Consider the following 26,253-nt stretch of genomic DNA (forward strand, 5'->3'; position numbering starts at 1 on the left):
TTTGAAATCTGCTGCCTATTCATTTCATTTGGTGACCCCTAGTTCTTGAGCTATGGGAACAAGTCAATAACTTTTCCTTACTCATTTTTCCACACCAGTGATGATTTTATAGACCCCTATTGTATCCCCCTCAGTCTCCTCTTTTCTAAGCTGAAAAGTCTCCTAAGCCTCCGATTGCTCCAGCCCACGGATCCGCCGGGACGCTGCAGAAGCACCAACAAGCATCCGGGCACCTTGCTCTGTCCACGACCATCTTCCCTGCAGCGTGGGCGGCAGGAATGCCTCCCGGCTCTCCAGCACCGGTGCCTGCAGCCTGGCCGAGGGATGCTGCAGGCCCTGTACTGCTGGGCACCTTGCTCACCATTCCCAGCTCCAGGAGAGGGCTCCTCGCCACCGGCGGGTGACACTCGTGCAAAATGCCTGTGCAACGCACCAGGGGATTGAACCTGCAGATCCCAAGAGGGGAAGCTGCCCAGGGCCAGATCTCAGGCATGTTCCCTAGGCAGGGCCTGCAGCTCCAGGCCCCGAGAGCCATTGCTCTCTCCCCTCTGCAAAGCCGCTGAGCCCAGGGGGCTCCAGGGGGTGGGCGGGGCTGGGCGCGCCCCTGCCGTGCCAGTGCAGGGCGGTACTCACGCTCCCGGTAGGGTGGTTTGAAGATGTACCCCTTGTTGTCCAGGCTCCGCCGATAGAAGCTGGCATTGAAGGGCTCGGGGTCCTCGTCCCAGTCGTCGGCCGCTCTGGAGGGGGGAGAAGCGCCCCGGGTCAGCGGGGCCGTCCGTGGGGCCGTGTGCTGCGGTGCCACCCGCAGGCAGACCGGGCGGGGGCCACCGGGGCCTGGAGGCCACTTACTTGTTAGGGAAAAGGCGGGTGATGCCGCCGTCGGTGGCTGCGAACACGGCCAGGAGGCTGTACCTGCAGGGAGACGGACAGGAGCGCGGGGCGTGACTGCTGGCCAGAGGGGCCCGGGCTCCCTACCCCCCCAGCACTGCCCTCACTTCCCGCTCGGGGCTCTCCCTCCTGCCCGTCACCAGGGCCTCTGGGCATCTGCCACGGCAAAGCGACTGCTCCGCGGAGTCCCTGTGCGTCTGCCTTGGCTTGGGGGCGTTTGGGGGCTGGGGGCTCAGCGCTCCCCACAGCAGGGCCCGGCTCGAGGAGTGCACGCCGTTAGAGCAATGGGCCCACGCCAGCCTCCAGGGGCTGTGAGCTTCCTCGCACAGTGCCCTGTCTGCCACTGGGAGGCGCCCGTTAGCACCAGCGTTCGCTCTGAAACCTGGCCGGGGGCGGCTGGAGTCTCGCTTGGCGAATGGCTCTGAGGTCACAGCCTCTGAGGCTGGTACTGTCCCCAGCCCGCGCTCCAGGGCCCCTTCCCGCAGGGCCCTGCCTCCCAGCTGGGGCCCCAGGTGGGCCCTGGCCCCAGGGGCTTGGCTGGACTGGCCCCGGCCATGGGGCTGTGCCTACGTGCTGAGGTCCTGGTCCTTCCACACCCTGTCCACCAGCTGCTGCGTGATGCCCGTGTCCAGGATCAGGTTGTGGAGGAGGAAGTTGTCGCCTGGAAAGCAACGGGGGGGAGATCAGGGAGGCTCGGAGCCTCCCAACCTGCCCAGCTTCCTGCCCAGGGGCCCCGCCCCAGGTGCAGGAGGGAGGGGTCCCTTCGCCCTCCGGCTGCCTTTCCTCCCTGTGCCCAGCGCCCCTCTCTGGGCTGTCCTGGCAGCTGGATCCCGGCACAAGCCATGGAAGCAGGATGTGGGCTCTTCCGTGGCTCCCAAGCTGTCCTGCCCCAGCCACGAGGGAGTTGGGGCTGGAGAAGGGCCCGGCAGGCCCTGACTTCGGGGCTCCCGCGTGGCAGCCAGCGGCGCAGCTCCCCGAACCACCGAGCGCCCTCCTTGAGCGGCCCGGGACACGCGCACCGCTGGGCCGCACCCATGGAGCCACGGGGCCAGGGCAGGGTGAGCAGGGCAGGGACTCCGGGCAGCCAGCAGACAGGCAGGCATCGCTGCCAAGGGGTCTAGTCCTGACCTACAGCTAGCCCAGGCCTCGGCTCTCCCTGCACGGCCCTGCCTGTGCCCCTCCGCCCTGTGGCCCCTGCCTGTGCCCCTCCACCCTGTGGCCCCTGCCAGTGACCCCCTACCCTGCGGCCCCTGCCTGTGCCCCTCCGCCCTGTGGCCCCTGCCAGTGACCCCCTGCCCTGTGGCCCCTGCCTGTGCCCCTCCGCCCTGTGGCCCCTGCCAGTGACCCCCTGCCCTGTGCCCCCTGCCAGTGACCCCCTGCCCTGCGGCCCCTGCCAATGACCCCCTGCCCTGTAGCCCTGCCAGTGCCCCTCTGCCCTGCGGCCCCTGCCAATGACCCCCTGCCCTGTAGCCCTGCCAGTGCCCCTCTGCCCTGCGGCCCCTGCCAATGACCCCCTGCCCTGCGGCCCCTGCCAATGACCCCCTGCCCTGTAGCCCTGCCAGTGCCCCTCTGCCCTGCGGCCCCTGCCAATGACCCCCTGCCCTGTGGCCCCTGCCAATGACCCCCTGCCCTGTAGCCCTGCCAATGACCCCCTGCCCTGCGGCCCCTGCCAATGACCCCCTGCCCTGCGGCCCCTGCCTGTGCCCCTCTGCCCTGCGGCCCCTGCCAATGACCCCCTGCCCTGCGGCCCCTGCCTGTGCCCCTCTGCCCTGCGGCCCCTGCCAATGACCCCCTGCCCTGCGGCCCCTGCCTGTGCCCCACTGCCCTGCGGCCCCTGCCAATGACCCCCTGCCCTGCGGCCCCTGCCTGTGCCCCTCTGCCCTGCGGCCCCTGCCAATGACCCCCTGCCCTGCGGCCCCTGCCAGTGCCCCTCTGCCCTGCGGCCCCTGCCAATGACCCCCTGCCCTGCGGCCCTGCCAGTGCCCCTCTGCCCTGAGGCCCCTGCCAATGACCCCCTGCCCTGCGGCCCCTGCCAGTGCCCCTCCGCCCTGCCAGTGCCCCTCCACCCTGTGGCCCCGCCAATGACCCCCTGCCCTGCGGCCCCTGGCAATGCCCCACTGCCCTGCGGCCCTGCCAGTGCCCCTCCACCCTGCGGCCCCTGCCAGTGCCCCTCCACCCTGCCCTGCGGCCCCTGCCAGTGCCCCTCCGCCCTGTGGCCCCTGCCAATGGCCCCCTGCCCTGCGGCCCTGCCAGTTCCCCTCCGCCCTGCCAGTGCCCCTCTGCCCTGAGGCCCCTGGCAATGCCCCCCTGCCCTGCGGCCCCTGCCAGTGCCCCTCCGCCCTGCCCTGCGGCCCCTGCCAGTGCCCCTCCGCCTTGCCAGTGCCCCTCCGCCCTGCCCTGCCCTGCGGCCCCTGCCAGTGCCCCTCTGCCCCGTGGCCCCTGCCAATGACCCCCTGCCCTGAGGCCCTGCCAGTGCCCCTCTGCCCCTGCCAGTGCCCCTCTGCCCCTGCCAGTGCCCCTCTTCCCTGTGGCCCCTGCCAATGACCCCCTGCCCTGAGGCCCTGCCAGTGCCCCTCTGCCCCTGCCAGTGCCCCTCTGCCCCTGCCAGTGCCCCTCTTCCCTGTGGCCCCTGCCAATGACCCCCTGCCCTGAGGCCCTGCCAGTGCCCCTCTGCCCTGTGGCCCCTGCCAATGACCCCCTGCCCTGAGGCCCCTGCCAGTGCCCCTCCGCCCTGCCCTGCAGCCTCTGCCAGTGCCCCTCCGCCCTGCCCTGCGGCCCCTGCCAGTGCCCCTCCACCCTGCCCCGTGGCCCCTGCCAGATGTCAATGGCTTGTGTCCCAGCCTGCTGGGCCAGCTGCCCTTGGCGCTGCCAGTCTCCATGGGCCTCATTAACAGCATCTCCCGTGTTCATCCCCCCAGCCTGCTGTGACCCGTCCCGACCCCCCCGCAGCCCAGGCCCGCTCTGCCCAGCTGGCCCCGCTACTTACACTGCTTGGAGTCGGGGGTCACCTTTTCCATGAGGGCGATAAAGTTTTCCAGGAACTCCGTGTTGTTGTCCGACAGGTCGAGGTCTTTGCAATATTCTCTGGGATGAGGGTGAAAAGATTTGGCGTTTGGAAGGCGGAAAAAGGGACGGCCCTTCTCCTCCCGCTGAGAACGGGGCAATGCTGGGGGTGCCCGGGCTGTGGGGCGGAGGTGACAGGGGCATAGGTAGGCGTGCGTGAAGCGGGGCCGGGGAGCAGGTGCCTGCGGGACACTCGGGGGATGCGCATCCCCCCCAGGAGGCCGGCAGGGCTGTGTGGAGGCACGTGCGTCCCCCCAGACCCCGTGTGCTCAGGCTGCCCCGCCCCATCGGCCCCGCCCCACGGGAAGTGTCCGAAAGGGTGACGCGCCAACTGCAGTGGAGACAGCTGATTTGGCAGCCACATCCACTCTAGGCCAGGGACGGCTGCTGGCTGGCTGGGTCCCCGCTCAGCCAGGCCCTCCAACACCCCAGGAGCAGGCTGGTAACAGCCCCGACCCTCCGGGCTTGTCAACGTCACCGAGGGGAGGGTCCCTGGGAGCGGTCGCCGCGCCCGCCGATTGCACCACGCCTGCTCGGCTCAGCCAGGGATCGCTGGCTGCTCTCCGACTTCCCGTCGGCACATGGAGTCCGTGGGCAGGCGCTGGACGGTGGCACGTTCATGCCGTCGGATCCCAGCCCCATCCGCGCTCTGGGCAGCTGCTGGGGGCTCCTTCCTGTGCCCTGGGCTCGGCGGCCAATGGACCAGGGCTCAGCTGGGCAGGCCCAGGAGGGCGAGAGCGTGACGGTGCCAGACGCCAAAGCAACTTCTCTTGACACGCAGACCAGCCGTCCCCGGAGGCACTGCCAGGCAATGGGTTTGCTCGGCAACCAGAAAAGAGCCACGCGTGTCCTCGGGGTGGAATATCGCAGAGGAACCACCAGTGCTGGCGCCCGAGACTGGGGTCCGGGCGATCTGACGGCACACGGCTGCTGCTTTGCGAGCAGGAGGGGCAACCAGCACTCCCGTATGGGCAGTGGGAAGTAGCCAGGAGCAGCATCCTGTCACGGGGAGATGGAGCCACCTGGCAAAGCTGGGGACTTACTCCCCGAGCACGGTGGCCTCCCAAAGGCAGTGCCCCTGGCCAGGGGCAGATGACCGTTTTGCGGGCAGCATAATTTCGCGGGGCCCCCCTTCAAAAAGCATGCGCGGGGCTTTTTGAAGCGCGGGGCCCGGGGCGGCCGCCCCGTTCGCCCTGCCCTATATCCGCCCCTGCCCCTGGCACAGAAGGACACGGTTTGGCAGTGATGCCAGCTGGAAGGGCCGTAAAAGCTCTTCAAACTCACCTCTCTTGCTATGGGCACGGGCGGGCATCTCTCACGCAGGTCTCGGCGCACCAGACGTGCTCTTTGCTGGCCTGCCTAAGCCGGGCTCTTACCAAGGCAGAGGGCCAGGCAGTTACAGTTTACAATCCAGTCGCTGGTCCCTGCTCTCTGCGCAGTGAATCAACGGGTTAGGGGGGCCTCGGAAAAGTCACCGAACTCTCCATTGGCCGACAGCAGCCAGCGGGCGCTTTGCTCTCAGCAAAACGAAGGCGCCACTGAGTCACTCTGTGCCTGCAGCTGCAAACTCCAGCTAACGGGTGTGGCCGCGTCCCGGGGACGTCTCTGCCCCCGCCCCGGAGGCGTCAGCAAGCCGGCGAGGAAAGCTGGGACCATGGCGGGAGCTGGGCGCAGGGCGGGAGGAGGCGGACGTGGTCCGGTGTCTGACAGCCTCATGCGCCGAGGAGCCTGCTCCAAAACACGCCCCGTCGACATGGCTGCGGCTGCAGCAGGAGACAAGATGCTTCCAGGCACCGCGGCAAAGCCCAGAAGGGGCTCAGGGCTTGATAAGCGAAGTCTCCGCTGGCCACAGGGAAGCTGGGAGGCATCCCCCGGGATTCCCCCAGCACAGGTACCTCTCTCCAGACGCTCGGTTGTCTCATGCCGGGGGCCTGGCGGTGCCCCACGGAAATGCCTAGGATGCGGGGACCCCCTGTCTCCGCGGCAGGCCCACGCTGGCGAGATGCCTTCCCAAAGCCGGGAGGCCGCCAGCTCTGAGCTTGCCGTCCTGGTTAATGAGGTTTGGTGGCATAGGGAATACCTCAGTTTACCCCTACAGGTGGCATCGGGGCGGACGGATGTTCCTAAGGGTGCAGGTGTGTTTATGCAATGACATGGTGGCTACCCAGGGCGTGGGGGCCTCAGAAGCACCCGCCTGCCCAAAGGCCAGCAGCTGTTTCGATGTTTGCGAAAGGACCGCCACCCCCCACGCCCAGGGGTTCTCCGGGCAGGCGGAGGACCGGCCATGGCTGCGTGCGGAGCCAGGGCGCACGGCTCAGTAGATTGCCCATGGCTCTACCTACCTGGCTCTCTCAGAGGGTTCGTGTGAAGCAGCCTGGGGACGGCCAGAGCCAGGGAGTGGTGGAAGTGCATAAACCGAGCGCTCAGCCTCTCCCGTGCGCTGACAGATCGGCCCCCCTTCGTACGCTGCCGTCACAGCGAGCCACGCGCCCCCCAGGCCGGCCATCCCAGCAAGAGCCAGGCATGCCGCCATCGCACTGGGGAACTCCTCTCTGGGGAGAAGGCGGGCGACAGCACCAGGCTCTGGCCCACTGTCGGCACCATGTGTCACATTACTGAATTTTAGGGAAGAAGCCAGATCACTGCTGCACCCATGGCAGGGATGTTGGCCGCAAAAATGGCACAAAGGGGGCCGTGTGAGGTGTCAAATAGAAGCTTACTTTCTTCTGATTCTGCATATGCTATTCATGTGACTGTGTAATGTCTGTGTGTGGAGTTATAAGCATGTACTTTGTATGAGTACTGAATATTTCGCTGTCTGTGGTTGAGTAATGGGCCAGGAATGTTTGCCTATTGACATGCTAATGAGCAAAGCTCTGGAACAATAGCCCTCGATAGGCCAAGGACACACCTCGAGAATGGTGACTCATACCTAGGGGCTACCAGCAGGAGACACAGGGATAAGCCACGGGCCAGGTGACCTGCTGCAGCCAAGAAGAGACCAGGAAGGAGGGATAAATAGGCCATGTGGCTGACTCCATCTTGGTCTTCAGATCTGCTTCTGACCCCAGCTGCCGCCTCGCAGGGAATCACGAGCTGGGAAGAAGTGTGAACCCATCCTGCTATAGGATGCGCAACAAGGACTTTTAAGCCAGCAGCTGTAACATCTCTGCTAGAGCCTGCGTCGAGAACTGGGAGATTCGATGCATGTAACGTACTATCCCTTAACAGCCGTACTCTCATGCTTTTCTTTATTGTAGTAATAAACCTTTAGTTGTTAGATGCTAAAGGATTGGCCCAGCGTGATTTGTGGGTAAGGTCCAAAGGGTAAATTGACCAGGGATCTGTGGCTGGTTTCTTGGGACCGGACAGAACTCGTTCGGGGTATGTGGGATTGGGTGCTAGGACCCCACACCTGTGTATGAGGCCCGGGGCCATCTGGGGCACGGATATTGCTGGGGTGTCGGAGGGGTTTTGCTCGTGAGGCTTCAGGCAGGCTGCTGAGCGCTCGGTGGGACTGGTGTGTGGCCTGTTTGGAGAGGTCTCCAGTCTGGGGCTGTAAGGAGCCCCGAATCTGAGCAATTCGCCCTGAGTGGACGCCCTCAGCGGTGCCCAGACCCGGCCCGGCCCGTCACACCACGTCCGCTGCGCACGGCCCCATGGCGCGGCTCTCGTCCCGGCCAGGCTTTGCCCGCGTCGGTGCACACAGACAGACGGACGGACGGACGGGTTCTCGTGGCGCGTCGCGGTACCTTGATAGAGAGGTAGGTGCTGGATCAGCTGTGCAGAGTGGGAACGTCTGGCATAGATGAGTTTGTGTGGGACAGAACCCCCCAGGGGTCAACAGTTGTGCCAGCCCCCCACGTGCTGCTCTTGCACCGCAGGCCTGCAGCCCGGGCACTAGAAAACGAAGGTCACTGATAGTTTAGAAAAAGAAACTGGGTGAGGAGGTGTGATTGTCGGTGTGTGTTTGTCCGTCTGTGAGGTGTGATTGTCGGTGTGTGTTTGTCCGTCTGTGAGGTGTGATTGTCGGTGTGTGTTTGTCCGTCTGTGAGGTGTGATTGTCAGTGTGTGTTTGTCCGTCTGTGAGGTGTGATTGTCGGTGTGTGTTTGTCCGTCTGTGAGGTGTGATTGGTGTTGTATGTGTGTGATTGCTCCACTGGGAGTGTGCATGAGGTGTGACTGCCCAGTTATGAGGTGTGATGGTCCCTCTGTGAGTGTGTGTGAGGTGTGATTGCCCAGCTGTGAGCGCGTGTGGGGTATGGTTGCTGGTGTGTGATGTGTGATTGCCCCGCTGTCTGTGTGTCACAGGCGGGGTTCTCAGCTGGGGTAAAGCGCACCATCCGCTGCTTGACACTGCTCGGGATGCAGTTCCCTGGAGTGCCTTTGGCTCAGTCTAGGTTTGCCCGGAGCACGGGGAGAGCTCCTTGGGGCCACACCAGCCCCTGCCTTTGGCTCAGTCTAGGTTTGCCCGGAGCACGGGGAGAGCTCCTTGGGGCCACACCAGAGTCGCTGTCTTCCCAGCACTGCTGGCTGCAAGGCACCGTGCTGGAACGGGAACCCAGCGGCCACGCTGGTGCTACTCCCCCGATGGCCGCTGCCGGGCTCGCCCAACGTCCAGCCGCCACGGCCCTTGGAGCCAGGCGGCCGCGATCACGCCAGGCTCCTTGTGCCCTGGAGCACGGGGGTGAGAGCTGCCATCGTGGCTGTGGTGAGGGACCAAACCAGGGACTCCCAGAGCCAACAGCCTCATCGCGGCGATGGTCTCGGGAGGCTGGGATCGCGCGCCGCATGAGGGTGACGCTGGCCCGAGAGTGCCCTTTGCTGCCGTCACTCCAGGGTCAGGCGCCACGGGGCGCAGGTCCCGGCTGCTGGTGCCTCCCAGGTGCACAGTGCGTGGGGAGGCGCCCGTGTACTGGCCTCCCCGGCTGGGACTGCGGCTGAGCTCCCCATGCACGGGACAGGGTGGGGCCCGCGGGGGTTTCTAGCCTTGTTCCATCAGTTCCATGATCACCGTTTGTTTTAACCCCCCGTGTTCATGTGGAAGGATCAATTGTCCTAGGAAGGAAGGCAGATCTGGGCCCACAGGAGAGGAGCTGGCCAGCTATCGGGGTGCCCACTGGGAACACGTGGGGGTCTGAGACCACCGTGGAGCGGCAGCCTCTCACAACACTCGGCTAATGAGGACAGCCGGCTCTCTCCACTGCCGGACCCGGAGATGACCCTAGAGCAGTGGTCTCTCTAAGCTTTTCCAGTGATGCGTGGAATACATTTTGTTCTGTGCACCAAGGCATGTGCGGATGTGCACCACCAAAAGATGCACATGCTGCTGGCTCTGGGTGCTGTGGGCGCTCTGCTAATCAGCTGGGCGGCATCTGAATCTCTTCTGGGCACCGCACAAGCGCTCAGCTTAGAGGGAACACTGCCTGTGATGTAGTGGGCAGACCATACCCTCTGGGTATCCACTGGTGGCTGTGTGGGGGTTGGGGTGACCCCTGCTGGCCAGTACCTGTAGCACTGCTCAGCAGGACGGCTGCCTTAAGTCAGGTAGGCAAAAAGACCCAACCTATCCGACCGGTTGAGGGCAGGCAGGGAACAAAGGAAGGGAGGTTTTGGCGGAAGGGGCAGCTGCTGGCTGGGGAACATGAAGGAGTCAGCCTAAACTAAGGGCTGGAGGTCTAGGGGGGTGATGGCCCCCCCCAACCCAAAGGATCTGAGGCATCCTGGCCCAGACTCCAGTAGCCACATCATGTCTATGCTGTGCTGTAGCCTGGAGGAGCAATAACCCCTCTCTTTTTTCTGGGGTTGGCGGAGTCTGTTCTTGCTGCTACGGGCTGCAGGATTTGGGGGAACCCCGACTCGGTGTCACTCTGCCCTACCGCACTGCGGGACACACAGCTGGCCCAGCTCTGGGGCTCAGATCAGCAGGCCTGGCCTTCGTGAGCCTGATTCCTGTGTCGGCGTGAGTGCCTCCTGGGGAGAAGGAAAGAAAGAGGCGGGGAACCCATGGGCAGCTCTGCAGCTTCTGACCACGTGCAGCAGCACTGCCAGCGCTCCCGATTTCGTCTCCAGGCTCGCAACAGTCGGGGTTCTCTTCTGGAATCGCCAGCTCCCGCAGGCCTGGGGCGCAGGGGAAGCTCGGCACCCGATGTTCAGAACAGGAAGTTCTGGCCTTTGTGGCTGCGGAGATAAGCTTGAAGACCAGTCGGGGGCCAATACCAAGAGCCCCGCATGGACGACTTTGGGAAGGCTCCTGAGTCTGGCGCGGCCTGATGCACAATTTGGGATCTGCATAAGGGGAGGAAGAGGAAAGTTACGGAATCCCAGTCTTCCAGCAGAGGCCGGCGCCCTGAGGGGGTCCAGGCAGAGTCTCTGCAGATCCCTGGATTGGAAAGCCACAAACTATTCACTCTCCCACTTTCACAGATTTGAGGCAGGGAGTCAAGTTGAGGTGTATCCACTGGGTGGCGGCGTGTGCAGGGATCTGACGTTGCCGGGGGGCGGAGTGTGCAGGGATCCGATGACGTTGGGTGGCGGCGCATACAAGGATCCGACGTCACCGGGTGGCGGCATGTGCAGGGATCCGACGTCGCTGGCGCGTACAGGGATCCGACGTCGCCGGGGGGGCGGCGCATGCAGAGATCTGACGTCACTGGCTCATGGTGCATACAAGGATCTGACGTTGCCGGGTTGTGGTGCGTGCAGGGATCTGACGTTGCCGGGGGACAGCGCATGCAGAGATCTGACGTCACTGGCTTGCGGTGCATACAAGGATCCGACGTCGCCGGGTTGCGGTGCGTACAAGGATCCGACGTCGCCGGGTTGCGGTGCGTACAAGGATCCGACGTCGACGGGTTGTGGTGCGTGCAGGGATCCGACGTCGCTGGGTTGCGGTGCGTACAAAGATCCGACGTCGCTGGGTTGCGGTGCGTACAAAGATCCGACGTCGCCGGGTTGCGGTGCGTGCAGGGATCCGACGTCGCCGGGTTGCGGTGCGTACAAGGATCCGACGTCGCTGGGTTGCGGTGCGTACAAGGATCCAACGTCGCCAGGTTGCGGTGCGTACAAGGATCCGACGTCGCTGGGTTGCGGTGCGTGCAGGGATCCGACCAGGGCTCTTGTGAGCAGACGCTTTTGTGCACAACTGTCTGGATGGCGCTGTGGTGCTCGGACGGGTTGGACTCCAGAAGAGCAGCCGCATGGATACCTCTGTACGGGGCATGTCTGCTGCCGGTATCACAGCACTAGCAGCGCGCGCGCGCGTGTGTGTGTGTGTGTGTGAGAAGGTGCATCTTGAGGCTCTGTAAGGGCATCAAGTACCCTCTCTGTGTGGGGAAGCACAAGGTCTGAATTTCCTGTTGCACTGGGGAAGGTCTAAGGGTGCGTCTACACTGCAAGCTTATTTCGGAACAAGCTGTAACAGAAGATAGCTTCCGAAATAGCTTATTTCGAAAATAGAGCGTCCACACTACAGGGAAGCCACAAAATTAGTTTGGGGCAGGCTTCCCTAGTGTAGACGTGCTATCTCGATGTAGAGGCCCAAGGGGTCCTGGGGAGGAACAACTGAGCATGGCCGTGGGGAGGCTATTTCAATATAGCAGCGGTAGAGGGTCCACACCCCCCTCCCCCAAAAGAGCTTTTTCGGAAGAGGCGTTATCCCCCGTGGAATGAGGTTTACCAACGTCGGAAAACGCCCTCCCGTTATTTCAATTTTCTTTCGAAATAACTCAATTGCAGTGTGGACGCTGGTATTGTTTTTCCGGGATAACGGCCGTTATTCTGGACTAACGGTGCAGTGTAGACACACCCCAAGTCTCCTCTTACCACTCCACCAGCACGTTGGAAGCTGTCGTTCCCTCCCACTTTCTAAGCTTTCCACGTGACAGGTAGAATGCAGAGTAGGTTCCCACCCCCCTTGGCTGCTCAAAGATCTACAGGTCATCTTTAACTACCGTCACCTATATAGCTACACAAATGCGTACAGATATATGTGCTCACACACGCACTGAGATATCGATATGTTATATATGGTTTCTGAAAATCGCCAGGGGACATATTAGAATTGATGGAATATCAATCAATCACACCGTCATATTGACAATCACCCAATCTCGTATGGTTCTCCCGGGACATCTTACAGTCCTTTTGGTCCCCAGCGATAGCCTAGGGCTTGTAGGTTAGAAAGCAATAACACAAGAGCCTATTTTTTTTTTTCTGAAGAGTCATCTTATGGATACCAATTTGGAGCAAGGAACATTCCCAGAACAAATTTCAAATTGGAAGGTTCTTGCTTATTGTTAAAAAGGTGGTTAATATGCAATGAATCACTCTAAGGCAATTCTAAATTTCAATTCTCCTTTATGAAGCACATAATTTGGATCTGAATTTCCAACTGCCCACAGCTCAGGACTGGTGGATCGGGCCGTACATGAACAATACGTTGGTAACACAACAGACGTTTAATAAAAAGCCAGGAATTACGTTCAATGCTCAGAGCCGAAGCTGGAGTCACCTAACCGCTATAACATACGCTAGAGTCTCACAAAAAGGGTGAGGGGGGGAGGTGTTAATTGCTTTGAAATTTTATGTCACTAGTTGACACTGTCTGTTTAAATTCCACACTCCTTAAGTATCTCATTAATATTGACTCTATGCTTCATAACGAACATTACTCTCCTGGAAAAGTCCTACGGCATTTAAAAGAAAATAATCCCAGTTGAATCCCATGTTATATTAAGGGTACATTTATCGAGAGTCAATGATTCATTAATGGATATTACAAACATGTCACAGACATGAGTAGCATGTGCTATCTATCACTATCATCGGTAGATGTTAGAGATAATTCTGAGATGTAGTTATAAGCAATCTATGTACCTGCTGGACTCTATTACAACTGTGTCAACCATTTATTAAAACATATATTAACCGTTTACTAGCCGTTTATAGATATACCCTTAGCAAAAAGTGTGACCGATATTTCTATAGATTTTTTCCTATCGATTTTAATACAAATTTCTATCCCTACTAGAGAATTCTACAGGAGGAAAATCATCGCGTAGAAAGGAGTGCCTTATCTATTAAGCCCTGTAGGTTTTTAGAGTTATTCTTATAGGAGCCTATTAGATTTTCAATAGGAGTGGAGCTGGGTGAACAAATTGATTGGTAAAGTTTTCACGAAAAAAAGGGCATTATCCAATTGGCTGGGCTTCAAGAGGGTTTGAACTGCTGCCCAGCATTTGTGACTCTTCAGACATTCACAAACTTTAGTCCAACTATTATTTCTTCAAACCTTCATGCCCCAAGTGTGTTAAGTGCTCCACAGTATTCTGCCGTTTATAATCAAACGTGTTTGGTCACTCAATCAGTGATCAGAAACGCCATGAGACTGAGGCAACCAATCACGTGAGCTGAACAAGGAATTGTCACAGGGAGCGAGGCCAGCTCTGGACACAATTGGTTGAAACTATCTGATGGGCACCTAGGAATCATGAAACTGTTTGCAGACACTCAGCACTGGCTGCGGAACAAAACTGCCCTTTTTCCTTCCTGGAAAAGGGCCTTTACTGAAGTCAAATATTATCCATAACTGAAGAGTCTGATCCTCATAGCTAACACGACTGTATGATGCCCCAGCAAGTCCACAATGACTTCAGGAGCGGTCTGCTGTTCTGCAAGACTTTTCAGAAACTATATCTATATATGTACACGTATATACACCGTATATACAGCTATACATATATGCTGCGCTCGTGTATGGCACTGAACAGGAGATGGGACCAGGCTGCCAACCACGGTGGGGTTTCAAAACAGAGGGCAGGTAGCAGCTGCCATCTCGGAGTGGCACGGGGGTGCACAACACACACAAGAGACACAGTAAGACAGGCACTATGGAGTGGCGTCACTGCCGGAGGAGGGAGATGAGAGGGGATATTTGTGCGGGAGGAGGTGGAAATGGGAAGGGGGGGGAGTGAACTAGTCCCGGGGTTAGCGGCAGAGCGTGGGTCGATGGACACCTCAGCAAGCGCACACGCAAAGCTACCTGGGAGCAATGAAAACATGTCCCTCCGACTCAAAGCTGTTGGGCAGCAGGAATTCAAAATCTGCAACAGAAAGGCAACGTTATCCGGCGGGGGTTTCACACGAGGGCAGGAGCTTTGGTCTCAGAGGAGGAGCGCGCGCAAGGACCAAACAAAAGAGATCAAACGACTGGTTTTGAACAAGAGAGAAAGGAAGGGGGATTCTGTCGGTAACTGTAGCATCGCACAGGAAGGAGAGTTATAGCCAATATGTTGCCACCGTGACAAAGTTTTGGTGATTTGATTGGGTATGATTTGGTTGGTTTGGGCTCTGAAATGCAATATATTTGCTCCGTTGCATATGTATGAATACAGGCCGTATCGTTACATATACACACAGACATATATATATGCGCACACATTTATATATAGAATATATATGTGCATGTTCAGTACATCATACAGGCATCTCTCTCTTTCGAGGATTGTCAACAACGAAAAGGAACCGCATGCTGTGCTCGTGTGGGAAGAGAATTACTACAACAATTTTTTTGGCAACAAAAATCATTGTTCAGGCATCAACATGGCCAAACCCCGCGGGGTCCTTCATGAAGACAGTCCAACCAAAGACTTACCCACCCACTGCCAGTCACACGCAATGCATTGTGGGGGCGCTGCTGCCTTGCGGCTGCCAATGGCCTGCAGCTCAGCTATAACCATCCCCGGGGGCAGGCTGCAATGATCCTTCCGCGTCTGGGGGGCGGGGGCTCTGGAGGGGCCAAGAGAGCGGCTCTGGCCTGCTCTTCCAGGGGAGGGTTGGCACTTCGGCTCTTGCCGGGTCAGGGACCACAATGTTACTCCCATGTTCCCTCTTCTGCACCCTCTGCGCTCTCCCCAGTGCCAGCTGTTTTCACCGCCATTACGTGGCTGTTGCGCCTTCTCGGTGTAAACCCCGGGGCTGGCTGCCTAGGAGAATGGGACACACTTGCCCCAAGGGACAATGTGCTGCTGAAGACCGACAGGGCGGGCCCCGGGGAGGACCTGACGGGGTGGGGAATGCAGGAGGAGCCGGCAGGCGGGGGGCTGAGAGCGACGTTCCAAAGGGGAAACATCGTTTTTCAGTAACAACGGAGGCCAAGGGGTCGCCAGGCCACTGGGCAGTGAAAGTGGGGGAGGGTCCCCAGTTCTATTAAAGATGGTTTCTCTTTCCTTTGCGGTGGGCGTGGCCCCGGCGTTTGGAGACAAGCCCGGCTTTCTGGCCCAATCACAGATGTTCCTTGGCCTCCTTTACTCCTGGCTCAGAGCTCTTAGGCAGAGGAGCCATCCCATGGGAGCCAATGGATGGGAACTCGAGAGTAGGGCCTGCGCCCAAGGGCTCTCAGCCACACAAACTGCGGGACCCTCAGGCTGGCCTCCTGTGGCCTTGGGGCTGGATTCTGGCTTAGACAAGGGCTATAGCTACAGATAAGGGCACGGAGGGACCTCTGCCGGATGAAATCAACTGGTTTGGAAGGCAGGGGTGGGCGGGGGAAACCCATGGTGCATGTGGCCCCTGCCCAACCCAGGCAGTGTCCCACAGTAGCCCAGTGGGGCAGGATCTTTGCCTTGCTTGCCCAGGGGGATGGCTGTTGCCAGCTCTCCACTGCAGGCCGTTTTCTGACAACACCCGCTCGACTACAGCAGCCCATCTTCATTTTTCACACTGGCCTGCCCCATCGTGCAGGTAACTCGTCAGCAGGCGGCCCCCGCCCCGCCCCGCCGTCCCACAGTGCATTGCAAGACCCACGCCGCCCGCCGCCGGGCAGCACAGCCATAGGTTGGACTGTTGTGTTCTGTAAGGCGGGGTCTGGAGACAAGCCAATGAGAGGAGGACGAGGAGAGGAAAACAAAAACACTCGTAAGTAGTCCATCAGCATTGCCATTGCAGGGCACTGGGAGGAGGCAACTCAAGGCTGACAGAACAGGGCTGAGGGCAACGCTCCCATTAGCTTCCTTCCCTTCCTCTCTGCCTGCCTGTGGCATCGGTCCCCGCTCTCTGCCCCTCCCTCCCTCATCACTGTGGGCTCCGAGCCTCTCCTCTCCCCTTGGCTGGGGCCTGGCAGAGGCGCTTCTGCGCCGTCCCCGTGGCGTGGGGCTGTCTCTCCTTGGTGACATGGGCTGGGAGTGGGGTGGGACACGCTCCCCAGGCCCCCGGCCAGCCACACAGCTGAGAAGATGCAGAGAATGCTGGGACGCGAAGTCAGTTTTCCCCACGCTCGCTCATTGCCTTGCACGGGGACACGCCTCGGGGGGGCCAGGTCAGTGTGTATCCCCAACACCAGCCAGGAGCCCGGTGGCCCCTCAGAGACCCACCGATTTATTTGGGCATCAGCTGTGGTGGGCAAAACCCACCTTATCAGACGCATCCATTAGTGGCCGTGATGACCTCCCCAGCCCCTTCCAGCCTGATGCGTCTGGCGAGGGGGCTTTGCCTAGGAGAGCTGAGGCCCACATAGCTCTGTGAGCCTGCAAGGAGCCACAGGACTCTCGTTACGTTACACCCACGGGCTGGGAGTGGCAATCCATCGTGGCTGCGAGTCACAGCCTAGCCCCCGGGCGCCATCTGACGGCATCCCGGCTTGACCAAGTCCTGGCTGGGATGATGGAGTTGGGGTTGGTCCTGCCTTGGGCAGGGGGCTGGACTCGAGGCCTCCTGAGGGCTCTTCCGATTCTATGATTCCAGGCCAGGAAGTGTGACGTGAAGCCCAGGGAACGAATGGAAAAGCAGATACAGAACAGCATCAGCACAGACGGGAAGGGTGGGAATATAATTAACGCCAATCCATACAAGATGCCAGAACTGGAAGGGCCCTCGAGAGGCATCGAGTCCAGTCCGCTGCCCACACGGCAGGACCCAGCACTGACTAGCCCATCCCTGACAGGCGTCTGTCCAACCTGCTCTTCAGTCTCTCCAGGGATGGGGGTTCCACAACCTCCCTGGGCAATTGATTCCAGTGTTTCCCCACCCTCAGGTCAGGCTGGACATTACGAATCCTGCAGGGTCTGGAAGAGCAGCCAGAGGGGGACCGAATGGAGTAAGGGCTGCTGTGAGAGGATGGTGACCCAGAGCTCTCCACAGCCAGCGGAGCCAGGCCAGGGTGTAACAGGCCGAGTCCGCAGCAAGGGAGGGTGAGGTTCGACATTTGGAAAAACTGTCTGGCTCTATGGACACTGCGGTTCTGGGATGGGCCGAGGGAGGCTGGGGAGTCCTCGTCACTGGCGGGTTTAGGAACAGGCCGGTTACCTGGCCCTGCCTCCATGCATGGCTGGATCTGGTGACCACTCAAGGTCCCTTCCGGCCCAATGTTTCTATCGTCTGTGGTCTCTCCTCACATTACAATGGCTCCTTCCTACGCAGGCAGCCTTGTTCTGCCCTCCGGCCCGTCCATGCCCTCCTGGAGTCCTTGGGCATGCACGTGCCTGGACCCAGCCCGACCCGTCTCCTTCGACGTGCTGAGCAGGCGAGCAGGGCTGCTGCACGTCACCGGTCCCACAGGACGGCGCGTCCAGCGCCCGGGCAGGACTAGTCATGTCCTCTCTCGGCCTCGCAGAGAGAAGCGGCGGAGGCCGAGGCTGGAGGACAAACACCGTGCTACTGCCTGGGGTGTAGGGATGGAGTGCCACGCATGCCGCCAGGGGACGCGTGGGGCGGACTGCCAGGGCAAAGCCAGCAGCTCTTACTCAGCCCTCCGGCCCACAGCAATCTGCCGGCGCTCTGCCTGAGGGAAGACTGTGGGAGCCGGTCCAGCGTGTGCTAGGCCACACCCGGAGCGCTGGCTAGTACCCCGGGAGACAACAGGCCTTGCTACGTGCCCTGCACTTCTCTGATGGGCCCTGATCTTGTGCTGCACAGAAGGGGGAGGAAAGGGAACCCTCGGAAGGTCTGGGCTCCCCCTCCTAGATATTGATCCAACAGCCACTGAACTCACTGGAAAGACTCCAAGGGATGTCAACACAAGGCTGCAGTGCATTGTGGGATGTTCACGTGCGTGCAGCTGGTCCAGCATCCCACTGCGTGGTACCATGGGCACCCAGACCCATTTCCTCGACTACGCTAAGCCTGCCAGCCCTATGGTCCCACCAGACCAGGGATACCACCGGTGGCCGCAGCTAGCTCACACCCCTGAGGCCTTCTCTACACACATTTGCAGTGCACGGACACATGGATTTAGGCGGAAGAGCTGTCCAGTGGGGGACAAACTCTTCTCCAGTCAACTTCAGCGAAACAACAGTATCCCGGCTGACCCAACAAAATGAGGGTCCTCATCCCCACAGTAGCTAAATCGGCCTAAAATCAGACCTGAAGCTAAACCAGTGCCGCTTGGCATGGCCTCCAGCATGAGACAACAAACCAAAATGGGGCCTCTAGTGGGCCAGGGAGCCATGATCCCGGAGGGGCAGTTTTGATTCCCATGTGCCACGGGTCTGTCTGAGATTCCCCTGGGGAGTGAGCGCTGGCTCGAGTTGGGAGCCTGGAGGTCTGTGATCAGCCCTATCCCGTTCAGTTTGAGTTGTCTTGGAGAGGAGGGACGCACAGGAGCAAGGATGGGAGGGGGAGAGATCTGTAGGGAAGGAGTGAGAGTGGGAAAGAAGAAGAAGAAAGGGGGCGGGGGGAGGTGGCAGAGCGGGATTTTACACTAGCTACAAAAACCTTACTGAATCCAAACATAACAATTCCAGAGGAGATGGACTCTACCGCTGTCAGCTCGACTTTCTGAGCAATGGACAGGGAAGGAGCGCGGAGGTAAGCTCTCATGAACATAACAAGACATGTTGCTTTCAAATAAAGGGAGGAAGGGAAGTTTGGCGGAGGTTTGCAAGGTTAGGCGTGGCAAACGGGCACAGGAAATGGGCAAGCAGGCTGGGGGGGAGGTGGGGGATGTCGGTGAAGGGGAGGAGTGAGGGGTGGGGGGGACTGGACACGGGGGCGGTGGTGGTGAAGGGTTAGTGGTCTAAGACTGAAAATACTTGCCCTTCATTTTGATGTTTGGTACTGTGTGAATCCACCAGAGAGAGAAAGCAAGAAAAAAAAAAACAAACGAAAACAACAACAAACAAAAAAAAAAGGGGAGGGGGGAGAGAGGGTCGGGTGGAAAGGGGGAAGGAGGGAGGGCACAAACAATATTTTATTCAATTTTTGTTTGAATAAAAATATTGTGTATCATAATCAGACCGAAAGGAAACCTCTTGCAAAAAAACGACATCGAACAAAAGAAAAGAAACAAGGCCACAGTAAAAGAATCATAAAACTCGAGCTACAACGAGAGAAATAGAACCGATATATTTATACACTCGAACTAAAGAGGAAAGTCAGTAGCAACCGGTGGCAGCAGTCTTGAGAGAGAAATGCTCTTACTGAGTTAGCAGCCCATGCAAAAAGACGAGGTTACAGGAGCCCAGAGGGGAGACGAGAGACAGAGGAGGAGGAAGGAAGGCGAGAGAAGGTCCACAGAGGAAGGCAGGGGATCGAGAGCTCACGACAGGGAAAGGGCGGGGGTTGAAGGCTGCTCGCCTCCCCTGAGGGAGGACCGAGGGTGTGGGCTGAGCAGTCCTTCAGGAGGAATCCCAGGAGCTGCCACAGCTGGATGAGCGGCGGGCGGTCACTGAAGCTCGGTGGGTGGTGTTTGTGGAGCCAGGTGGTGTGGGGGGAGGCCCAAGGGTTCTCTGGAGCCGGCCCACGTTGCAATCCAGTGACAGCAGCCGCAGGCCTCGCTCGCGCCTCCAGGCCGGCAGCTGGAGCAGACGGTGCCGCTGCTCCTTCGCCAGCGGCAGGGGGCCAGTGCGGGCCAGCCCTTCCCTGCCCAAGACGGGAGGCCCACCTGTTCATCCTCGAGTGGTGGTTGCTGAGGAGGAGTCCATGGGTGGGTGAGGACAGCTGGGAGGCCACCTCGCGGCCACGCTGGGCTGGCTGTGGTCTTGGAGGAGCCGTGCCCGAGCCGAGCCCAGCCGTGGGCCAGCGCCCGCCAGCTGAGCAAGCACCACGAGCCATGGAACGGATGCCGCAGCCAGGCAACCGCGACGACTTCCTCTTGGAGCTACCGGCTAGCGGACCAGGGCGTGCCCGGCCCTGACGCAGAGGGCTTGGAACAGGCCCCACTCCGCCAAGTGACAGGGTCCACAGGGACTCCCAGGGGGAGCTGCCCTGGTGCCCATCGCCATGGTGAGCCTGGACCTGCCGCTGGTCTCTCTGGATTCCTGGGACTGACTCCCGGCCGCAGGGCTGAGAGGGGGCTACTGCGGGGCTTGCAGGAGCCGGATCCCAATGGCCTTTGCGGCGGAGGAGATCCCAAACGGGACGTGTTGGCACAGCTGTGGGGGGAGGCAGGGCACAGGCCGGGCGGGCAGGCTGCCTGCTGGCAAGGGCTGTTTCTGCTGGGCAAAGGCCACATGGGCCCTTCTGACCCATGCCAATGACTCCCTGACCCACCTAGATATTCCTCGGGATGGGCAATAATTTTTTTTTGGGGGGGGGCCACGCCAAGAATTTGGTAAGTGGCCGAGGGCCACGCTCTTCCATGCTATTAATGGAGGAGTGCGGGGTCTGGGAGGGAGCTTGGGGTAAGGGACAGGGGTGCAGGAGGGAGACTGGAGTCTGGGAGGGAGTGTGGGTGAAGGAGGCGGTTGTGACCCGGGGCAGGGGACTGGAGTGCAGGAGTTTGGGATGTGACCTAGGGGAGAAGGGGTTTGTGATCTGGGACAGGAGTTGGGGTGCAGATCGGGGAGGGGATGTGGGTGTAAGAGGGGGACAGAGGGTTTGGGTGTGTTGGGGGAGGGGGGTAGAGGGTTGGGGCAGGAAAGGGCTGTGGCCAGGAGACTTACTTGTCAACTGCCAAACTAGCCTGCCTGGCCATGTGCTACATGAATAACTAAGCGGAGAGGGGGCACGGTTCTTGGCTGCCTGTTACTCCAACAAGCAGTTCCCATTGGCCAGTTTCTGCCACAAACCGGCCAATGGGATTGTGCTGGGGGTGGAGTGACTCCTAAAACTTCCCTCCTCCCCTCCAGGTTTCAAACAGAAGGGGAGCCCTGCAGCTGCATTTCTACACGACGCATGGGGCTGCGGGGGAGCCTGCCTGGGGCTCCCTGCTGCCTCTGTGGGCTGGATCCGGCCGTGGGCCATATTTTGCCCCGGCCTGACCAAGGGGGTGGGCTGAGCAACTCCTTGGAGAGGAACCCTGGGTATGTCTACACTACCCCACTAGTTCGAACTAGGAGGGTAATGTAGGCATACCGCACTTGCAAATGAAGCCCGGGATTTGAATTTCCCGGGCTTCATTTGCATAAGCGGGGAGCCGCCATTTTTAAAACCCCGCTGGTTCGAACCCCGTGTAGCCGCGCTGCACGGGGTTCGAACCAGTGGGGTTTTAAAAATGGCGGCGCCCCGCTTATGCAAATGAAGCCTGGGAAATTCAAATCCCGGGCTTCATTTGCAAGTGCGGTATGCCTACATTACCCTCCTAGTTCGAACTAGGAGGGTAGTGTAGACATACCCCCTGAGAGCAACCAAACCAGGAGGAGCGCCCCCTGCTGGATGTTGTGTTGGTTTGCTCCAAAGTCGCATTGTGAATAAAATCAACCCCCAGGAAGGCCCTGGGCACGAGGGACGGTGAAGGCAGCCGGGAGCTCGGAGAGAGAAGGGGCAGCGGGCAGCAGAGAGACAGACAGAAGGAGAGAGAAACAAGGGAGAGAAAGATAGGGATCGGGGGGAAGCCTGAGTCACCCCCCTCCCGACCTGGGAGACTAGGCTCTCGTGTGGAACGAGAGAGGCAGAGAGAGGTGCAGGCTAACACACACGTACACAGGTTAATTAGAAATTAATTACAAAGAAAATCAACCAACCAAAACGGAAATCATAGGAACCCAAAAGAACCTTAAGGAAAACAAAACATGCAAATTTCCACGGGCTTTCCAAGTAACTGCCTGCCACAGCACTGCCTCCTCGTGCCTGGAGCGCTCCCCCGGCAGCCCTTCCCCTCATCTGCGCCAGAGGGGCCTGGGTTTTCCTTCTAGCAAACACTTGGTTTCGGGGTTTGGTTGGTTTTGGTTTAAGCAAAATGGAAGTACGAAGCCCTCGCATTCCCCGGCAGGCAATTTACCTTCCGTTTGATGGGCCCGCCCGCGCCCCGATTGCTGGCGCTCTTATAGCACCGGCGAGCTTCCGTGCCCCCCATTGGTCCCCAGCTGGTGGGTTGGGGGTCAAGGGGCGTGTGGAAGGGCAAGAGGCGAAGGCAAGTGTCTACTTACACTTCACTTGGAGGATCTGGTCGCTGAGGTTGGCCCGGATGTAGTAGGTGCTGTAGGGCGGCAAGGCGAGCCCCAGGCTGCGGGAGGGGAGGCGGAGTTAGGACGGTTCGAGCTCGGCTGTCACACTGTTCCTGGGGAGGAGCCTGCCCCCCGGGAGGTTGGTGCTGGAGCTCCCTGGGGCACCAGGGGGGCCCGATTTCGCCCGATGCTGGTGCTTGGTGTCACTGGGGGCCTGCCCCTTTAGGAGTGGCGGGGCAGCCTGGCTTTGGGGCGAGACGCAACGCAGACGTAGGCCCCGCGCCCACCTGGAGCCAGCGCCAGGCTGGCCCCGGACTATGCCAGTCCCACCAACGGGGGCACGTTCGGGCACTCTCCCACCCCAGCTGGCTCCCAAGTGTCTGTAGCTGGCACATTCCCTTTCTCTGGTGGGATACACCCAGCTCCTCCCTCCTGGGGCTGTGCTCTCTAGAGCCCCACAGCTGGGCCTGTCCTGACCACCAGGGACTGCCCAGCACCATGTGGGGCATTCGCCGACGGGGAGACGCCACCATCGACTCACACAGGCCCCCAGCTGCCGGAGGGTGTGCCCTGCAAAGCCCAGGACAGAGAGGAGCAGGGCGCTGGGGCTGCCGGAGAGGGGGGCTGGCGTGGGGGGAGGACAAGGAGATGGGCCATTGAGGTTCAGAGCCTGAGAAGGGGGCAGTTCTGGCCGGCGGGGGAGGCTGTGGTTTTGGGCCAGCCTCCCTAACTTACCCCCCCACCGTCTCCACTCTGCTCTTGTCCTCACTTCCCCATCAGCCCGCCTGCTCTCCAGCAGGGGAGGTGGAGTGCCGTCTGCCCACTCCCCACACATGGACAGCCCCCCATCTCAACTAGAAGTCACAGTCAGCAAAGACGACCCATAGCTGCAGCAACTGCTGGTTTAAGGGTGGATGGGGAAGCTTAGGACCGTTACAAACCAGGGCTTTTAGCTCCCCCACGGCTGTTGCCCTCTCTCCCTGCTCATGGCAGCGAGGGAGCGTACAATGCAAGGGCAAGACGTCGCACCAGTCCCAACCTGCAGGGGACGGGGGACTCCCACCGGTTGGTGAGAATTTTGGACTGTGGCTGAGGACAGATGGGACAGAACTTGCCATCAAATTCTGAGAACGGACACCAGATCACTTATTTCTCCAGTAAAACTCAAGTGCCCAAAGGTGCTGGTTTTGCAGCAAGAAGCTATACTAGTTAAGGATGCCCACACAACCTTCACTCTGCCCTGAGATTATTCATTGTTATTAAGTATTAATTCCCTTATAATCCCTAATGACCAGGGGTGGGGTCACTCATCTCAAGAGAATTTGGGGGATTTCAAACTTTTTTCCTGTTCTGAGTCGAAATGAAATGTCAAAATCTCAATTTTTTTCACAAGCCAATAATGTAGAAAACGTTCTTATCGGGTTAAGCAAAATGTTACATTCTGCAAAGTTAAAAATATTTCATTTGTGACTTTTAATGGTTCCCACTTTTTAACCATTCATTAACTAAAATGTTTGAAATAAAATTGTTATTTCAAGTGGGGAAAAAAAACCTAAAAAATGTTTTGGTTTGATAGTGTTAAAACAGGACATTTTGACAGATCTGGAGATTTTTCCCCCTCCCCCCAAAGCTTTTGGAACGGGGGGATTTGTTGAAACTGACCCTTTCCCACTAATAGGGATGTAAATACCATTCAAAACAGTAAACTGGTTAAACCCATGGGCTGTCTCTACACTGGCATGAATTTCCGGAACTGCTTAAAATGGAATACTATTCCGTTTTCAGTTTTTCCGGAAAAGGAGCATCTACATTGGCAGGCTGCTTTTCCGGAAAAGCCCTTTTTCCGGAAAAGCGTCTGTGGCCAATGTAGACGCGCTTTTCCCGAAAAGAGCCCCGATTGCCATTTTCGCGATCGGGGCTTTTTTCCGGAAAAGACTACTGGGCTGTCTACACTGGCCCTTTTCCAGAACAGTGTTCCGGAATAAGGACTTATGCCCGAGCGGGAGCAGAATAGTTTTTCCGGAATAGCGGCTGATTTTGTACAGTAGAGCGTCGATGCTTTTCCGGAAATTCAAGGGCCAGTGTAGACAGCTCGCAGCTTATTCCGGAAAAGCGGCTGATTTTCTGGAATAAGTGGCCCAGTGTAGACACAGCCGTGGTGTCCAAGATGGTAGCCACCAGCCACACGTGGCTATTTGGCCGGTTGAGTGTGGCTAGTTGACTCACAAAATTATGTACATTTTCAGAGCAACGTGGCTAGTTCACTATGGCAGTAACTCGCCTGCTGTCCTGACTTGTCTAGGTTCCTGCCGCCGGTGCAACGGTTAACCAGTTACCTAGTAAGCGTTCTGGTAAACCTAACGCTTACAGGGTAACCGGTTAACAGTTTAACCTTTCACATCCATACCCGCTAACAGCTTCGGTCTCGATGAATCACCATTTTCTAAAGGAAAACCATTTTGTGGGAAGATGCCTGGCTCTATTCATGAGCTCATCACGTACCAATTCTCAGCTCTATCCCAGCCCCTTTCCCTGCGGTTTCACACACACCGGGCCCGTGTCTAATGTCTCTGCAGAAAAAGGCAGAATCGAGGCTGTACGCGCATCGTACCTTGGGCACTTCTGAACTGGGCAACCCTGACGGTTCAGGAAAGTCGGTTTTTAAAACGGGATTTCCTAGGTTTTTACAAATGTGGAAAGAAGAGAAACCTCCATTCTGTGGCTCAGTCTGCCGGGCTGCAGGTGTTCCAGCCTCTCGGCAGTGAGAGTGACATTTTAAGAGATGGTGTGGTGGGTGCCCCTGCTTGCATTCAGGGTTCGGTAACCCCCTACGGAGACGGGACGGCCGCAGGACCATGTGTCATGAAATTCGGTGTCTGCCGGGGCAGGGCAAGACACCAGGTGAAATTCAACAGAAGACAACTGAAGCTCTTAGGAAGGAAGCATCCAGATGGGGCCTGCTGGCTCGGCGGCCGTGCTGCTGAGAAGGATCTGGGGGCTGGAGTGGCTCAAACTAGGAGACCGCCCCGAGACAGTTACAAAAAGGCCAGTCTCGTTCGGGGACGAACGCACAGCCCTGCCAGGGGAGGCGGCTGTCCTGCCCTGCGCACCACTGGGAGGTTCCCGCTGGGCGCGAGGCTGGGTCTGCGCCGTGGCAAACGTGGACCAACTGGGGAGGGCAACGAAAAGGACGAAAAGTTTGGAAAACCCGGCCACGCAGGGGCACGTTGAGTCTTGGGAGAGGCTAAGGGAGGACGGTGCTCGCCGGGGGACATGCCCAAGTCTCCTGATTCCCAGCCCGGTGCCAGACCCCTCTGAGTGTCACCCAACACCCATTCCTCCCTCGGCAGCCAGCGCCGATGCATCAGAGCCCTCCCGCCGGCCCCGCCCCCTCCTGCCAGCCACACCCCCTCCCGCCAGCCCCGCCCTGCTCACCTGTAATTGGTGCTTTTGATGGGGGCCCAGGTGTAGGTGCGCACAACTTCGTCGATGTAGCGCTGGAAGGGCAAAGGGGACAGGCTGTGCTCAGGGCTCAGGAGCAGACGCTGGAGGGGCGACAGCTCGCAGACAGGGCAGTGCCAGGAGTCACACGCCAGGCTCTGAGCGCGACAAGCCCCCCAGGGGCCAGAGCTCGCATGCCAGGACCGGCACCGTCCCCAAGCCCTTACCTCATCCAGGGATTTGATCAGGGTCTTGATGACTCGCTGCCCGGCGCTGCCGTCGATCATGCTTCTCCGGATCTAGAGAAGAGGCAGGGAGGGAACTGAGCCCCGACCCCCCAAGAACAGAGCCCGGGGCAGGGCTGGCCGTGCGGCACGCTGCTACCCTGCCCCTGCCCGCCCTGGCTCAGCACTCCCAGCACACGGAGCGTCGGGGGAGAGCCGGGCACCATGCCCAGGTCGCTGAGCTCCAAGGAGGGCTGTTCACCCCTCTGGCGGCCAGGCGACTGGGGTGGGGGCAGAGGGTGTTTGCGGAGGGCTGG

General features: G+C 59.4%; 1 protein-coding gene across 2 annotated transcripts in view; it reads right to left on the bottom strand.

Annotated features, from left to right (window-relative positions):
• The window catches only part of CACNA2D2 (calcium voltage-gated channel auxiliary subunit alpha2delta 2), a 413,205-nt gene that overhangs the window by 17,108 nt on the left and 369,844 nt on the right, over nt 1–26,253 (bottom strand). The window contains exons 20-28 of one of the 2 annotated variants that reach the window (XM_075939506.2): nt 25,940–26,011; nt 25,707–25,768; nt 22,254–22,330; nt 18,982–19,002; nt 13,994–14,054; nt 3,875–3,972; nt 1,459–1,549; nt 850–912; nt 634–737 (exon numbers count right to left, since the gene is read on the bottom strand). In XM_075939506.2, the coding sequence (XP_075795621.1) occupies nt 634–737; nt 850–912; nt 1,459–1,549; nt 3,875–3,972; nt 13,994–14,054; nt 18,982–19,002; nt 22,254–22,330; nt 25,707–25,768; nt 25,940–26,011 (649 nt within the window). The remainder of the gene's footprint in view (nt 1–633; nt 738–849; nt 913–1,458; nt 1,550–3,874; nt 3,973–13,993; nt 14,055–18,981; nt 19,003–22,253; nt 22,331–25,706; nt 25,769–25,939; nt 26,012–26,253) is intronic. The other variant, XM_075939507.2, reaches the window with a different exon arrangement.

Source organism: Pelodiscus sinensis, chromosome 11, assembly GCF_052426305.1.
Source record: "Pelodiscus sinensis isolate ZL-2025 chromosome 11, ASM5242630v1, whole genome shotgun sequence".
Lineage (NCBI taxonomy): Eukaryota > Metazoa > Chordata > Testudines > Trionychidae > Pelodiscus > Pelodiscus sinensis.